We start from the raw sequence: 18,073 nt of genomic DNA, 5'->3' as shown, positions 1-18,073 counted from the left end.
TTCTTTTTACTGCATGAATTTAAGTTAATCTCACATGTATTTCTATATTCTGAAAGAAAGGAAGAAGCTGCACACCACCTTAATGAATCCACAGCAGGGGAATATGATTAACTACATCCCCCTTGTGGCTGTTTCCTGTCATTGCACGTGAAATATCCACACTTCATTGTGAATAATGTGTGTCGCACCAGACGGGGATCCTCTGAACGTAGTGGTCTTGAGCCAGTGTTTGCTCTCTCATAACAGATTTCTCCATGGCAGACATTTTTAGCAGCACAGGTGTATTTGTGAGCATTCATTAGAAAGACCTTCACCAAGGCCCCAACAATTCCCTTGACTAGCAACACATTGTACTCATTCATAGATACCAGACACATAAATATGCCTGAATCTGTCCATCAAGGTCTGTGCATTATTTCCTATCTATTCTAGGCCGGGACACATCCTCCATCCAAGTTTCATGCAAATCCTTTCAGTAGTTTTTTCATGTAATCCTGCTGACAAACCAACCAACAAACAAATTGCCAGAGATAATAAAGGCACCTTCAGATTGCCACCATGCAAAATATCAAAGACCTGGAACAGCTATACTGGGATGAATCCATTATAAATATCTTTATTTACACTTTTGCTTCCTTATAAATGTGTATTTATTACCAGCAACATGTGGCATACTGCCATGGATGGGATATGTGGATGGTAAAACCTACAAGCCATCATTTTCTTACAAAAATGTAGAGAAATCTCACTATTTCTTGCCGAAATGCTGTTGTGCAGACCGGAGTTTTGCAAAGGTTTTTTATTTTTCTATTCTATTGGTTCATTCATGCCTCTCCTTAGCTGGCGATGAACATCTGGTGCCGAAACTGATTTGATAAAACTTTACCTTACCAGCAGGAGGAGTGTCTCAGGTCTCATCTCAGTAACACAAACGAGAGAGATATGAAACAAACAGCAGGCAAATGAATCGTAAACATCAGTTGTGCATGAAAAACACATCTCACCATGAGCCCACAACATGGAAACACAGATTTTGTATTTTATTTAGGCAGATTATTTTTAATAGGCGATTAGTTTCACTCGTAAAGCTGTGGAAACTCAAATGCTTTCAGCTGAACTGAAGAGCAATGACCATTTTGTGCCAGTAGATGGCAGTAGCAGCTTCACTAAGTCCATCTGGGTGAATGTGAGCTCAGTCTGAACTCATAACAGCAAAGATAGCAGCCAGAAGGAAGCCTGTATTAATCTGTGACTGTTGCTGTTTGCTGAATTCACAGGTGGGATAAAGCCAAATACTGTAGATTAAATTTTTTTGGCGCCATGTTTTTATGTTTATGTCAGACAATAAGAGCGTTTAATTAATGCTAGCTTCCAGAGCTAATCTGGCCACATAGGCTGTGTCCCAATTCAGGGTCTGCATCCTTCGTAGGATGCATTTGAAGGCCGATTACGTCACAATGCTGTGTGAAGGCTGTCATTATTCGAAGGCTCCTCCAAATGCACCCCACAAACTTCTTTTCCCTCTTTTTGGAGGATGTACCGCCACTATCCTTTGCGGCCTCCTATATCCCAAGATTCTTTCTGTGCATGAAAAAGAAGAAAGAAAGTACGAAAATGGCGGCATAACGTGGCGTAGATCGTCACTTTCGCGGGCCTGGGTGGCAGAAATCGTGACATAAGGGTAAAAACATCTGGTGACGCAATCAGGGAATGCTCCGCAGGCAAGACTGTCCCATTTAACAATGGTTGACGCGGCCCTCGAAGGTCTCTCTGAAGGACTCGCCTTCGAAGGCTACAAAGGCCGGGTCCTTCGAAGGATGCAGCCCCTGAATTGGGACACAGCCACTGAACATGCAACTAGGGACCTGACCTTTACAGTCGTAGCGTTCCCATGCAAGATGTTATAGAGATAAATGTCACATGCCGTTGCGGAAAAGCAGTGTTTTGATGCACATTTCATGTTGAGTTTTGAAAATGATTCTACTGTGTGACAAGTTATATTTATATTGTGTAATTCATTATGTTTGGACCTGTATCAATGTTTAACCTTGACGAAAAGCCAGGAAAACAAGGAAGCCTGTAACAAACATGCTGCCATATATTTTCTCTGTCTTTTTCCTCAATACTGAAGCAAATCTGTAGAAAGTCACACCTATTACCAGAGAAACTGAAAGAGGAAGAAGATGGATTAATGATGTTAAATGTCACAATTTATCTCCTGCTTAAACACAAACATCACTGGCTCCTCCTATCTGTTTAATTCAACATGTAATAACTCTAAAAATATAAATGAAAATAACACACTGGCTAAGATGGTAAAATAGAAAAAATAATAATAAGTGACCTTCAATGAGCCCGTGAGGATCTTATTATTACTCTTGCCTGCTCATCCATCGGGCATTTTACAGTCCAGAATTAGCTGCACCAAATGTCAGCCACTGATGATGGTTCAATGTACCTCATGTATTATCTTCAGGCTCATACTCCTCTCAAAACATTCATGCTGACAAATTTAAGATACCTTAAAGTTAAACCTCCAGCTTCTTTAGTTAGAATTATCTTCTGAGGCAGACGTGAAACTATCATACGTGACTCATTTAAAAACAGTTTAAAGCCAGAAGGTTTTTGGCTGTTTTCTCCATGAAGACAAAAAAAAAGAACTAGTAGATTCCCAAATAATCTTGTTGTACACAGTCGTTTATTGTCAATTGTGGGACTCAGACTGTCTGAATTATTTGATGTGGAATAGCCATACCTTACCTTCACCGTAGTTAAAGGACAATTCCACCCGGTAATCTAAATTCAGTCATTACTCAACCCCATGTCAGCGGAAAGTCCAGTGAAGTTCTGTACTCAACAAAACATTTCTGGAAATTCAAAACAGCGTTGTAGCATTCTCCTAAAGGACTGCAGTGAATAAGAACTTGTTTTGAAATGTAAAAAAATATATAAAGCATTAAATGGCTTCAAACAGCTCGTCAAGTGTAATCCCAAGTCACCGGATGCTCCGGGGTCCTAAACTGATTTGGAAAGATCAGCAGAAGCAGGAAAGCAGAGAGGAAGAATTCAACAGATGTCCCCTAATGAAATCTGAGGGTTTGCAGTCAGTAAAAATCAGTATATTCACGTGTTCTCATCTTTGATTCATGAAAATATACCCAAAGGTAAATTCACAATGTTTAATCAGCACATGAAGCAACATGAAATAGTGCCACACCAACAGTTCCTCATCGTTATATTGTTAAAAACCACTAGAGTATCAAATGTTAAAACACAAATGATACAGACATGTCGGGATGCCACAATTAACCATTTAGCAACAAGAAGAGTTTCCATTGGTTGACTGGAGGGATTCTGTTATACGCCAGATTATTTTTTTTTTTTTGAAAAGTGCAATAAATTCACCATCTAAACAAAACAAAAAAACACACTCCTCTGTCTGTAGTTAACATCTTTGGTCTATGTGCACACGCTCACTGAGATCACAGGCAACAACACCGTAGTATTCACAAGCAACAAAAATAGAACAATAAGTCTTCTTTTTTTTTTTTATGTGAACAGGAACAGCCGGAGGGGGACGAAGCACTTTGTCAACATACTGAGCAAGACGTAATAAAAGTCACCACAGAGGAAATGTAAAATAAAAAAGTTCATTGTGTTCATTGAGACACACTTGACCACGTCTCTCTCTTTTTCATTACAGCACTGTCCGGGGAGGTCCACACTGCCTAAAGGAGCTACTACCACAAGACGAGAATATAATGTACAGAATATACTTTACGCACATCCTCTCAACCTCAAGTTATCGCTTTGCTTTTGACCCAGTTTTTTTTTTTTTTTTTGTGACATTAAGACTTTAAATCTTGCTTCTTTTTTGCCATTTTGAGATTCCCCAAAATCTAAATTGAGTCGTTATCAACTCACGTTTTGTAGTTTGCAAAACAGTGTATCAGCATTCTTCTAAACAACTGAAGTAGATGGGGACTTGTTTTAAAATGTAAACAAACAAAAAGAAATAAAAATGTCTCCTGAAGCTGTGCGATCCCAAATGGATTTGAAAAAACCCTCGACATGTGGTAGAGCACGTGTACCCGATTCAGACAGAGTGCACGCTAACAGCTTAGCATCTACAGTACAGTAAAGCTTTCGGCTCAAAAAGCAGCAGAAATAGTGTCAGGGAGCTTGATCAGCTGTTTTAAAACAAGTCTGCATCTACTTAAGTTGTTTAGAAGAATGCAGCAAATGTGTTTTGCAGTGAAACTCAAGAAAAGGTTTTGAGGAGTATGAAATGTCACCCTACTTTCCATATGCATGAGGATGGGTAGATAATAATAATAATTTCATTATGGGGTGAACTTTTCCTTTAATATATACCTGTTGTCAATTTACTTATAATTTTCTTTTCTTTTCTTTTTTTTTTTTTAACACGTTGACTTCAAAGTAGGCAGGAGAGCATTAACCCCAAACTAAACTGATCTCATCTCAGTCTTCTCTTCGGTCTCCGGCTGCGAATCCATCAAGTTTTCGTGTAAATGAGCTTAAACAGTTTGACCCAAACGTCAGCGTCACAGTTTCACGGGCTTCACGGACTAAGAATCCAGTCTGTCAAGGATGGGCGCCACGCTCATGAAAAATATGTTGCTGCACTTGACATTTCTTTTTGTTTGGGATCTAACAAAAATATGCTGCAGCTCATGCTCCCCCCTCGGGGCATCTTTGTCCCCGCCAGAGTCTGACAAACTGCATACCAAAACCAGGTCATGTTGTTTCATTTGCCACACCAACTTTTCTTCTGCACTCAAGTTTTTCTAAAGCAGCAGAGTGGCATGACTTTTAACATAAAGTTCTATATCCAAAACCAGTCTGGGCCTGTAGAGAAGAGTGCGTTGTGCTCTGTGGTCCGACGGTATAATAAATAATATTCAGTACAGTACAGTACAGTACAGGGGTATTTACTGTCCAGCAGGTCCAGCTGGTCAAGAGAGCAGCTCCACTGCCTCAAAGACTTCTGATGAGAAGTTCAGGCTGACAAAAACATTGCCCTCCATCGACTCAACACTGTCCTCCAAGCAGGCGCTGTCGTGGCTGATGAGGCTGCTTTCAGACGTGGGACTGATGACGATTATGCGCGGCACACTCTGAGGCGACCGGGAAGCGGCGGACGGGATCTTTCCAAAGTTCAGGGAATCAAAAGAGTCGCTCCTGTGGCCGCTCAGCTTATTACTGATGCCGCCTTTCTTCTCCCGCGCGTCCGAAATCTCATTGGTCAGACTCTGGCTGCGCTTCCTGGTAAGAACTAGCAAGGGGAGAGTGGCGATGGTGAGAGAGCTGGAGACCAGTTCATTCTCACAGGCGCACGGTGATGCATTCATGGCAGACGGATGCTGGCAATGTTAAAAAAAAAATTTAAAAGAAAAGACATAAAGACACAGAAAGAAACAAACAAAAAGCTAACGAATGCATGAAAACATGCAGGCAAATAAAAGTAGCATGATTCAACGACCTTTCAAGCACACACGATAATAAAAACTACATTTTTTTTCTCACCTTCTCTGCTGTACGGATGTTGGCAGTCCTCCGCTCCAAGCGTTTCTTTCGGGACATGCCTCTGTAAGACTGACTGTACGACGACATGCTTTTGAAGGAATCACCTGACTTCTTGCCCAGAGGTTCCATCTCTACATCCTTAAACACCTGCAGGGCAGAACAGAGCCAGTGTGAGCTGACCTGACCTGAACCGAAGAAATAATTCACTGTGAACTCAACTTTACATTTTCGCACATGCAGGAAGTGATTGGGAAGGTTGACATTTTCTTTTTACATCATGGTGCTTTGACACCAACAGCTCAAATGACAGGAAAGGGGGTAGAGAGACAGATGGCATATAGTGAGCCACCGGAGCATCCTTTTCTTTGAGACATATTTTGTTACAGCTGTGACGACCCCTGCACCGAGGCACTATTGTGTCCGTGCCTGTCCGTCCTCGCTGCTCTGGTCGTTTTGTGTCGCAGGTGCTGAATGGAGGGTCGTCAGCCAATGAGCTACACCTGGGCCCGGTATGCTCAACCAACAAATTGTTCTGCATCTCTCTCTCTCTGTGCCGGGTCGACAAGAGGCAGCCTTCTGCCAGCTTAATCTGTTGTTACTTTGGTTGATTTATGTTTTTTTTCCCCCTCTAAATGAACTCTTTTCTTCTTTGCAAACGTGTCGTCTTTTGCTTCCCAGAGTCGTCCAAGTTGGAATTCCCAGTTGAAAATTTCCGGCCACACCAACCCCCGACTTCACCGACATAAACGGGGATTAAAGCTTAAGCTGAAGTTCAGGAGCAGGACCACAGCTCCGTCTCTCCCCTTCCTGTCATGTGCCTGTGTAAACCTCGCCGCGCTTCATTTCCCGCGCCCCGGCCTCTCCCTCTCTTCTTCTGTCTTTCCCTCTCTTTCTTATTGGGTGTCTGCCAGCCGTTGATCCCTAAAGAATCCTTCCCCACGCCGCAGACGCTCAACACCTCATCAACATCGTGCTCATATTCCACCTCAATGAACTGTCATGTGCATTCATCACTTTTCATCACGTTTTACTTTATGTCGTGTTCGTGTTGGGATTCGTGCTGCCACAACTTTGTGGTTGCAATTTTTTTCCCTCCACTCAGTTGATTTTATGCTTAATAGAAGTCTTTTTGCGAGCATGAGGAGCGAGCCGACTGCTGCTGTCTCCTTCTTTAAGTGCGCTGATCTGATGTAACAGCTGCCGTAGTTGCTGGTGTTCAAGTTCACAGGCTCGCCGAATAAACATCTGTTTGATGCGGGCGTTCATGTTTCTGCTGAGCAAATGCACCAGGACGCACTTAGATTGGAAGTCCGGAATACCGGCTCCAACATAACGCCGTCTGAATTGCACTAGAAGGCAGTTTTTGAGCCGGGCTGGGACAGATGATTCTGCCTTTGCAAGATACTAGGCTGAGCCTAAGCACATATATTGAACACATATAATGAACACAGGGATTTTAGAGCATGGTACAAATGATCAGTTGTAGGTAATGTAAGTGCTGTAAATTGGATCATTTCTCTTTAAATATAGAAGTATAAATATAAGATAAATAGATAGAGTGGAATAAAAGTAGATATTTTTTTGCAGATTAGAGTCTTTAAAGAGTCTTATGAAGTAAGAAAATACAGTTTAACATATCACCATATCACTGGAGGCTGTAATGAAGTGAGTCCTTGATGCCGTGGACTGTCTGCTGATGATGGAGTCCCTGAAAGACGACTCACTGATGGAGGAGGAGATGCATTCCTTTCGAGGAGCCGGAGACAGAAAGCGAAGGCAGGGGATATTCTCTGCCAGAGTCATCCTGACGAAGTACGCAGCCACAGACAAACAACCAGAGACAGACTTCATTTTTTAATTACTAAATAGCTGGATGTGATGAACGACGGCTCCCAGGACAGCACGATGGAATGACACTGATTTGAATAATTCACCTGTACTTGTTGTGGATGATGGCGTAGATGAAAGGGTTGTAGATGGTGGAGGCTTTTGCTATGATTGCAGGGACAGCCTTGGAGTACGGCGACAGGATGTTGGAGTACCTGAAATGAGACGGAGAAATGCAAATCACAACTTTTCGTCATGTTCATCTTGTAGCGTGACAAACACCGAGTGCCTGTCACGACTCAAAGTTCCAGATATGTTTCTCTATATTTTGTAATATAACGAGGGGGCATATTGGGTCAGGGATAAGCCAAAATGTGCCATCTGTCACAGATGGGTGGATAAGTCCATCTGATCGTGCGGGTGTGTGCAAAGCTACCTTTTCCCCTGTGAACGAGCAGGGGAAAAGATGTGATTTCAAAGTTATGTAACTACACCCCATCCTACATCGTATCTCCCAGAAGAGACATGTGGTTCAGCAAATGTTGTGATAAGCAGAGGACATCTGAGCAACTTCACCGTCTGTTGTATGTCACTTATCCAGCGGTCGGTGGCCTCTAGGGGACACAGCGTTATATAAGACACATTAAGCACCATTTTGGGGAGGTTTTAAATCCACATTGCCAGCACACATCAACAAATATGCCTATGGGATTTTTTAAATTATTGGATTATTGCAGAAAATCAGATCTGTTTACCTAAACATTCTGTTCAGCGAGATAATCTTCACAAATGTAGAGTCAGACAGATCTGTCTCCAAAGAACTGTGTCAGTGCTGGAGAAATGTCATTTCATTCTCGTATTGCTTGTTTGCATGTCTTTAAACCAGTCACTATCTTCTCGGACGGTGCAGCTGCAAAATAGCGTCAGTGGAAACTTGGTTTACATACTATATGGGGAGGCTAGGCCTGGCATTAAAATGACTAAATCCAAGCAAAAGAAAAGACAACAACTGCTAGCTGGTTTACGTTTGTGCCGTAAGCTAAAAGGATAAGAGTTATTTGACATTTGTAGCGTGTAGCTCGCTATAGCTCGGAGGTTGTTGTGTGCTTTCATGTATGTTCCAACACGTAATAACTCTAATACACATTCAAACTTGGTGTATGTACTAACACATTTTATGTCGAAGAAGAAAACACAAGAAAGAGGGACCAGGAAGCGTTAAAATGCTTACTTGTTTCAGAGTTTTGGGACTCATTCCCTCTCTAAAATCTTTGGTTCGATATGGCTTTGTGTGAGCCAACGGGGTCTGAGCATGAGTCAAAGGGTTATTTTGGATGAAGGAGGCTAAAGGGAAGTAAACTCTCAATCCACCCATCTTCAAAGAAAAACCAAAGAAGCTGGCGTCATGGAAAATTGTGCATGCACAGTAGAAGTGTCACCAATGGGAAAAAAGCATTTTAACCCAATAACTTCTACAGTAATCGGTCCCTGTTACAACGTAGCATGGAGAACATCTACAAGATAAAAAATGCAATCTAAAAATGTATCATTAGTATTAGAAGATCTGTTTGTCTATGAAATCAGTCTTACCCGGCCCAGGAGATCAGCGTGACACAGGCGTACGGTGACCAGGAGAGGACATACACCACAATGACAACGAAGGCGATCTTTGCCAACTTCCACTCGCTCTTGATGGACTTCTGCTGGATCAGGGTGGATTTCCTCACCTGAGTCCCCAGACGTTCCACTTCCCTGTAGGTGGAGCAGGACGGAGGGGGCAGTTAAAGAGAGAGCCTGTCCCCCCTAAAACTAACTTAAGGTTGCTCATATGATACAGGAGAGTTTGTCAACTGATCAGATCCGGACAGTGGTGACAGTAGCTGAAGTTTGTAGTTTGTATCTTTAGTCTAAAACAGCAGTGCCCTGAGGCAGTCGGACAGTATGCAGGCTGTGCAGTTTCCTGAGATGCACTATTTGTTCCTGCATCCAAAAGTACATCAAGTTTCTCACCATACTTCATCTTTTGAGGTAAAAAAAAACCCTATATAGAGATAGCCCTTTTTCAGATTGTTGAGAAAGTCCTTCTGAGTGTTGTTAACAGCAACAAAAAAGAGAAAGCAAATCATACAAAATTCATATGGTTTTCTTTGACAGAGGCAATTTTGAATTCTTGAAGTGTTATCCAAACTCATATATATTTCATGCATCTACACCGACACAAGCACAAATAGCACACTGACAAGTTGAAGTACCTGCTAGTCTTCCGTATAGCCAGAAACATGAACAGATAGCAGTAAAAGATGATTCCCAGTGGAATGAAGAAAACAAAACAGCACAGCATCATCGTGTAGCTCCTATTGGCCAATGTGTACGTGACATAATCCCATGTACATGATGTCATCAGGCCTTCGGGGATATAGGAGCCTGAAAGGAGAAAAGATCAAACAGCATACAATCTATTAAGCCCATAGGAAGTAGATGTCTGCATGCTGTTTGACATGAGACCTTGCTGTTGTTTTGATGTAATGCCTATGGAGCAGTAAATCAAGATCAAAGGTGAACAGGATGAATGGAGAATACATTTGATTAATCCCTGTATCAGTTTTTCTATAGCTGGGAGCCAAGAACAGGTCATGTGAATGTTTGTGTTTAACTCCCACATTGCATGTCCAGTATTTATGAGCTGCGGCGCTTCTGTGGCATGTGAAAGAGGATGAATATGAAAGGAAACTCACTCCAGCCGACTAGAGGAGCAAGACTCCAAGCCAAAGAGTAGAGCCAGACCATGAGGATGGCCAGAGTGGTCCTTCTTTTGGAGCTCCAGTGTATGGCTTGCAGAGGTTTGGTGATGACAACATAACGGTCGATGGAGATGGCCAGAAGGTTTATCATGGAGGTGATGCCAAACAGGGCGCCACAGAACGCGTACATCTTACATCCTATCAACGGAAACACATACAAACATGTAACTCAACAGCAACAACAGCAGGATGTTTTTGACTTAAGGGTATATGATCTGTGCTTGAGTGTACTGTATTAGAAAGCAAAAAAGAGAATTACCCATCTCTCCAAACACCCATTCCTTGTAGAGACAGTTGATGAAGAAGATGGGCGACTGCGTGAAAGCCATGAGGAAGTCACTAACCGCCAAGTTCACAATGAAGTAGTTTGGGAGGTTCCGAAGCTTCTTGTTACTGCAAAGACACACAGGGCAAGGGAGGGAAGTGTTACGGTTCGTGTGAACACTACGCTAGTGCTCAACAATGGAGTCCCCCAGGGCAGTGTGCTCAGCCCCCTCCTGTTCACACTATACACCCATGACTCTACTCCCAGACATCAAGAGAACTCTGTTGCGAGCCATCTGGATAACACCACCGTCATCGGACAAATCATAAACACTGGTGAGTGTTCATATCAGGAGGAGACCAACAGTTTTGCAGAGTGGTGCACAGAAAACTGTGTACCGCTACTAATCTAGCGTCGGCAAAACCAAAGAGTTGATTGTTGATTTTTGGGAAAAAGGAGGCAAAGACACAGACGACTTTCTACATCAAAGGAACAGAATCAACATCACACAATGAAAGTCATTGTCTTCACACATCACAACCCTGGTATAAAAACAGCACAGAAAACTTCATGAGGAAAGTTAAGAAGGCTAAATTCCAGAGCCACATTTCTACAGAGGAGAGATAGAAAGCATCCAGATTGGAAACATCTGGAACTGACACTGATATGTTTGTGCACGGCCCAGGATAGGAAGTCTCTACAGTGGGTGAATAGATCCACCCAGACCATCACTGGTACCCATTTACAGAGCATCATCAGTAAAAGTGGCCCATCAGTCAGGTGAGTTCTCTGCACAGAGCTCAAAGGATACTATAAGACAACACCCACCCACAGCCTGTTCACCTGCTGCCATCTGGCAAAAGATACAGAAGTATCCACTGCAAGGTGCATTTCATTGAACAACCCTATGTTTTAAAATGACGAGTTTAATTAACCTTTAAAAAATTAAGTTTTTATCAGTGACTGGTAAGTGATGATTCTGTGGATAAAGTGACATTTGGATTGGCACATTATTGTGTGATGAGTGTTGATCTGAGCTACAGCCTACATTTGTACAGCCAATGAATAAATAAATACATTCTGTCACAAAATACCATCATTTTAATAAGCAAGTTATGTTTGTTGTAGAGATTTTGAATATAGTTCTAACAAACAAACTCAGTTAACTCTACACCAAAAGTCTTTCAAACATGTATTCTTTAATATGAGCCTCATGTGGTAAAAATTCTCATCAGGACTAATTAGATGTAGGCAAATACGCATTATGATTGTGATCAATAATAAGATCATACGAGTTTGGCTCAACTTGTACGTCTCATCTTGTTTGAATGTGGGACTCAATATACACGTTGTATTAAATTGTCAGCATTGATCAGAGTCAAGCTTTTTCCTGTGTTGGTCAACTCTTTGTGAACCTGCGTTCATACCAGCTTGATTAAGCAGCATATTGACCTGCTGTCTTCCTCCACGGCTCTTTATTGATTCAGCTCTGTTTTTGCGTCTCCTGAATTAAAAGTGTCTGCTCCTTGATTTAGGACCACACAATCAATTTTTCGGTGGTGAATATGTTTGTGTCTGTCTTTGTGTGTGTTCGTCTTGTTACATCACTGCTGTATCAATGTATGTGTGAGACCAAGTGTCTGTGCGTGTATGTGCAGATTACAACATCAATCACTAGAAAATCATCATTATCAGGTGTCATCTCACTTGAAAAACAATTATCTTCCACACGCTTTCCCTCACTCTGCATGTGTGTGTGTGTGTGTGTGTGTGTGTGTGTGTGTGTTTGAGTGTGAATGAATGTTCTTGGAACCCATAACGCCATGTACATTTCTGATTCAGTAAACAGCATTATCAAAGCAACACAATGGAGAACCCATCTAATCTATGCACAGTGATGGGCAGATGGAATATTAAAGCCCTTGACAATCCCCAGAACACACACAAACACTCACATACACACACTTTCAGTCTCTGACCCAGTTTTCCTGTGACACAGTAAACCTCAGTAGCACAATAAGAGGTCACTGCTAGTCCAAATTGCACAACACAAAAAGCAAGTATGACCTCCCTGACATGTCAAAGAAAGTAAAGCCCCTCACCTTACTGAATGAGTCACATTTTAACAGTGATTTTAATTTTGATTGTACTGGTTGCATGTTACCCTAAATGGATTGTACTTTGAATTTATTGAAAAATGCACAATGCCTTTATTGAGCTTTTAGTCATAACTGTCTCAGTTGTTTGTGATTATAAGTAATTACATTCTTTATCCTACACATAGCTGTTGTTTTGGCTACATATGTCAGAGTTTATTATTTTTATTTTTTTTAACTCATTACAAGACAGCAGTAAGTGTTACCACACTGTTTGTTCTGAGCCCAAACCATAGAGTACTAAAGTGGTTTAAAACTAAACAGCACAGTTGCAAAAATATTTTTTATGTTTCTGCAAACCACAAATACAGTGCCTATAAAAAGTATTCACCCCTTGGATGAGTTCCCCTTTTATTGCTTTTATAAATGGAATCAAGGTCAGTATACAATAAAATATACAAAACAAAAAATTTACTTTAATGTTGATGTGAAAACAGATTTCTACCAAGTGTAATGAATGTCAATTCATTAAAAATGTGTAATGTAAAATAAGTATTCATGCCCTTTAAAGTGACTGACCTAATTAGACAGAGGTCCAACCAATCGGTGCTCGTAGTCTCACAATCAGTGAAATGGAAATCACCTGAGTGCAGTGACAGTATAAAGACATCTGTGTCTGGAAGGTCCATTACACCATGAAGACCAAAGACAATCCTTGCAACTCCATGAAAAGGGGTTGGCTACAAAAACATTTCCAGGAAGTTCCAGGAATACAGCACATGTGTAAATCTGCCTAAAGCAGGTCGTCCTCAAAAACTGAGTGACCGTACAAGAAGGAGACTAGTGAGGGAGGCCACCAAGAAACTTATGACTGCTCCGAAGGAGTTAAAAGCTTCAGTAGCTGCGATGGGAGAGACTGCATACAACAACTTTTTTCTGGGTACTTCACTAGTCAAAGCTTCATGGGAAACGTCTGAGGTGGTGAATTCTTTTTATAGGCACTGTACATTCAAATTTGTCCATGTCATATTCATCATATCAACAGTCCTTTAACATGTTTCATATCATGGTTACATCACATGGATATGAGCTGACTTTCATGCCCTGAGGTGGAGGGGACGGCAGAGGCATGATAAGTGAGTGAAACACCAGACACGTATGAGAGTATGGGTTGATATGTGTCCAATGTTAAGTGTGAAACCACAGGACAATTTTAACCAGAAATCAGGACATTTTTTCCCGCTCAGTTTGTGCTGATAGAAGCAAAAATATGGTCTTTTCCCTAAGCCTACCCAAGTGTTTTGTCATGCCTAAAACTAATCCCGACTCCCTAAAAATATTACATTTGGCCCAGATTTTTTATCCAGATTGCAACACTGCATGCTTCAGCAATCTCCGTGACAGTCTCAGCTCTGACTACTAAAAGATGTTTTTCAATAATTTTATATCTAACCTCATTCATGTGCATGGGAGGTGGTTTCATGAGAAGTTTTCTGCTGGAAAACCATTTGGAAAGGTCGCTCTGTAGGCTGATATAGTATTTTTTTTAAAAGCTTACTTAATGAAGCATTGTTAAATTGAGCTTGTTTAGGTAATAAAACTACTTGATGAGGTCGCTTAGCTTTAGAAAATATAACGTTCTGTATAAAAATAATATGTCAACATTCACGAATGGTTTCAAATGGGACAGCAGCAGCAATAATCACCAAAAATAAAATCCTCTCTGTTTGATGTTGCAAGTGACGAGAGACCAAATGTGATACGGCGAGAACACGCATCACGCACATTCTGTGACACGCAGGATGTAAGGCACCGCCCCAGGGTGGCATACAAGTTTTTAGGGAATCCAAAATCTAACCAGAATGTAAGCACAGTGTTGCTCACACCGTAAAAATTAACCTAAATCAAATCAATCCGAAATCAAAAGTAATGCTTTGACAGAACTGTGGTTTGCAGCAACGTACGTTGTGAATATTTATTCTGGCGACAGCAATGATTTATAAAAAGCGTACTATAAGGGCAGATTTTAAGATTGCATAATATGTTAATTTGTGCAAAAGCACAAAGAGTACCTTTGTTGTGGCCTCAGTTGTGATTTTATATCAATCATCACCTTACATCTGCTGTAAAGAAGTAATCTGCACCAAACAGTCTGGGAAAGTTCCATATTATTCAAAATGGAACAGAATCTATACAGTACCTCGGGTCATTTCAAGGACACGGGACAGAGATGTCCAGTGATGCAAATCACAATCTGTGTTATTGCCGTGAAACTCAAACCATCTTTCACCCGGGAACTAAGATGCAAAGATTAGTCTACTGGTAGAGACCCCCTTTAATCCTCTGGAGACACACACACATACACAAAAAAGACTCGCTCCGCAGTAAATTTAAGAGAGCAAAAAGAGGCTTAATACATTTCTAACAATCAAAGCCTGCAGCTCACCTAGGCTGTAGATATCGTAGTATGACAGTCTTTCTATCTCTCTCTCTCCCCCCGAGATCATATCATCTCTAAGTCATTATAACATCTCCTTAGGGCTCTGATTAAAAGAGACACCCATCATAAAAATGGAAAAGACAGTCTGATGAAACAAAGGAATTGACACGCACACAATGACTCAAAGTAAAAATCTGGGGCGAAGAAAACAATCATGCAAACCCACCTGTAGAAGGCGAACATAACCAGCGCGTTACCAGTGACGCCCAGTGTCCCGATGACGAAGATGAACAGGGCGACAATGTAGTGAGCATGGTCAGGCACATCCACTTTGTTGAAGAAGCTGCTCTGGGTGTGTGCTTTCTCCGGCTCCATGCTCTCAGTGGACCACATGGTTCAACGCCCCATCCGGACTGCAAACCTGGAACAATGCAGTGGGCTCACCAGTTTGTAATCCACTCTGCTTTGCCAGTGTCGGGCCTTCATGGTCGTATCACTTACAGAAGGGACGCAAGGCAGAAGCACAGGATGTTCTTTAGATGTTAATCATTCAAAGTTCACTTTAATGATTGTCTCTAAGGGTAATCCTTCCTCCCATCATGGAAAAGGTCTTCCCCACCAAACCAACCAAGTCCAAATGTCTACTTCAGGAGAAAAAGATGCAAGAGCGAAAAGGGTGACCCACAAAAATATGTCACCAAGTTTTGAACGCTATTCAGAAGGTATCTGCTATGAAGTGGATTATTTAACACTTTTAACAATTCTGTTCCTCTATTCCTTCTCTGTCCAGCAGTGTAAGACGCTAGAAGACATCCACAGCCGTTCACATACTGGTTATCTCGGGATTATCTTTGGAAGCAACATCCTTTCTGTAATTCCTCTCTGGTGTGCACCTCACAAACTTCAGTCGTCCTCCTGCAATCTCCAGTCTTTTCTTGTTTGATACTCTCAAGTTGTGGATGTTCTCCAGTGTATTAAATCCCGCACTCGTTGCACATTGTCACTGTCCGTCCACTCAGTGGTTAGCCTGCAGCCTCTTCACCCATCACACCAGCTGTGCACGAAGCTCTGAATCAGTGGCCTGTCTCAGATTATCTTGCCAACTAGAGACGCCAAACCTCTCATCTCTCTCTCTCTCTCTCTCTCTCTCCATGTGTCCCTCCCTCACTGCCCCATGTTGCTCTGTGCTGCTCTCTCAACCCTGCCCCCCTTGTCATCCTCTCTCTCTCTCTCTTCAAACACTCTGCCTTCCTCGCCTCTCCCTCTCTCCCACCCCTGCCCTTCATATAATATGGCCCAGCCCTGAGCTTTAACTACTAGATTCTTACATAACGGACATGATGTTCACTAACACTCCCAGTATTAAAAGCCTTTTTAGCACATCTGACTTTGTCGGCTACGGCGCGCACACAACGTTGCACAGGTCACCTTTCATGTCTATTGATTCCTGCCAGTCTTGCATCTTATTACTGCAGACAATGCCTGCAAAACGTCTCGCAGGCATGCGGGCACTCATGCACGTTGCACAAGGACAACACGCACAGACGATTTAAGATCACTCGTGGAGCCAAGGAGACTAATTGGTCTTCCCTTTCCCAACTTATACAGCTGATTAAACAGAGCTCTGACTCACACGGCGCACATCATGATCCAGAATGAGACACTCCAGCGTTTCATATAGCTTCCCTTCAGCTGTAGATGGCAGATAGATCCAGAATAACAATAACGTTTGTTCTCTTTGGTGCAAAACACTGAAAGAGTTAAAGGTGTAATATGTAATTCATGCTCAAAACAAGCCGCTTATCATCAGACCTTGAAGAAATAGCATTTTTTTAACATTATGATCTCTATGTTTAACGTTGCAGAAGTATCTACGGAATCTAGTATGCTAACCAGCTAGTCCTGGACATCCAAGTCCCAAAATCCTACATGCCCCCAGTCGATGGGCTGCCAGTCCCAGCCACTAGCTGCACTGTTAACTTAGCTAACAGCAGCTGGAGTTAGCAGTGCAGTTAGCGGTTCGGACGGGGAGAACGGTATTGTTGCAATACTGGAACATAATGACAATGCATGCATATTAGCACCAATAATGGAATATAAGTAATCTGCAGATATAGACATGATAGACGGTACTTTGTTGTGATGCACAATGTATACCTGAGATAGTGCGCATACCGTCTACAGTGAGTATATTTTGATTAATAACGGTCATGAATGAGTCAGGATCTGTGTTTGGGGAGCAAGTAGGGACAAAATAAATCCCCTCTGTTCTCTGAAAGATTCGCTCATGACTTTTGGCAGGACGCGGGTCAGAAGCCAGCCGCATGTGCTGGTCATTGCTTTTTATGGTGCTGGACATGTTTGTGAAAGGAGATGAAGGGAAAAGAGGGAGGTGAAGAATGCAGGGCTTAGACAGAGATGTCAACTAAGCCCCTACAGCAAGGGATAGCCTTAATCTGCACACTGTGCATGCATGTGGATCAACTGTTTGATCTGCCTGGAATAAGAATTTATACGATGATCTACAAGTGTGTGTGTGCGTGCGTGTGTATGTAATTTTGCACCGTATCACATAGCACAAATGGGCAGATGTTTTCAGGGATTACTGCTGTAAGGTCCTTCCGGCCTTGAGGATCTAATCACAGCCGTTGTGTTTTTGTTCACATGTCAGCACAGCAGGGGAATATTAAACATGGCATCTATCGCTCCATTTGTTTGGTGTATAATTCTCATTTTTTGATCCTGAGATTATACTGTTTATTGTGAAATGCTGTAAGCTTATAAAGGAATCAACTTGAGAAAAAAAATGCACATTTTAACAAGGCTGGTGGAGTTTTAATGATGGAAATTAGGTCAATTCAGATGTTGTTTCGCTCCAAACTGACTGCGACTACAGGGCTACTTGTCATGTTAATACAGCCTGTGCAAGAAGCTTGAGTTAGAGACGGATTAGTGAAAGATGAAAGCGCTAAGTCATCCTCCTCGTACAGCTGTTCTGCACTGTAAGAGATGACAGCGCTCACAGATGTAAGCAGGTAGCCGCGGAAATACGCTTCAAATCCAACTTTAAAGATGCAATTAGAATTTACAGTATGTT

The 18,073-nt window shown here is 41.9% G+C and overlaps 1 protein-coding gene across 2 annotated transcripts; it reads right to left on the bottom strand.

Moving 5' to 3' along the window:
- Positions 1–3,164: 3,164 nt before the first annotated feature.
- opn4xb (opsin 4xb) lies at positions 3,165–16,144 on the bottom strand. Of its 2 annotated transcripts, none has more exons than XM_030415816.1 (9): positions 15,203–16,144; positions 10,435–10,568; positions 10,110–10,313; positions 9,627–9,798; positions 8,965–9,126; positions 7,482–7,589; positions 7,189–7,351; positions 5,548–5,694; positions 3,165–5,384 (listed from the first exon to the last, which is right to left on the bottom strand). In XM_030415816.1, the coding sequence occupies exons 1-9, from the start codon at positions 15,367–15,369 to the stop codon at positions 4,977–4,979; spliced, it is 1,665 nt and encodes a 554-aa protein (XP_030271676.1). In that variant the 5' UTR covers positions 15,370–16,144; the 3' UTR covers positions 3,165–4,976. The 2 variants fall into 2 exon arrangements, with proteins under 2 accessions (XP_030271676.1, XP_030271677.1); XM_030415817.1 differs by having other exon boundaries at positions 3,165–5,296.
- Between the last annotated feature and the right edge of the window lie 1,929 nt (positions 16,145–18,073).

Source organism: Sparus aurata, chromosome 5, assembly GCF_900880675.1.
Source record: "Sparus aurata chromosome 5, fSpaAur1.1, whole genome shotgun sequence".
Classification (NCBI taxonomy): Eukaryota; Metazoa; Chordata; class Actinopteri; order Spariformes; family Sparidae; genus Sparus; species Sparus aurata.
This window is presented reverse-complemented; position numbering and strand designations above follow the sequence as displayed.

What these genes read in the sequence shown, in the direction of transcription:
- opn4xb (XM_030415816.1), bottom strand. Translation starts at nt 15,369, where the DNA reads ATGTGGTCCACTGAGAGCATGGAGCCGGAGAAAGCACACACCCAGAGC. An exon ending in GTTATGTTCGCCTTCTACAG is followed by an intron (nt 10,569 to 15,202) that starts GTGGGTTTGCAT and finishes GTGTCTTTGCAG; the next exon opens with TAACAAGAAGCTTCGGAACC. An exon ending in ATGGGTGTTTGGAGAGATGG is followed by an intron (nt 10,314 to 10,434) that starts GTAATTCTCTTT and finishes TTCCGTTGATAG; the next exon opens with GATGTAAGATGTACGCGTTC.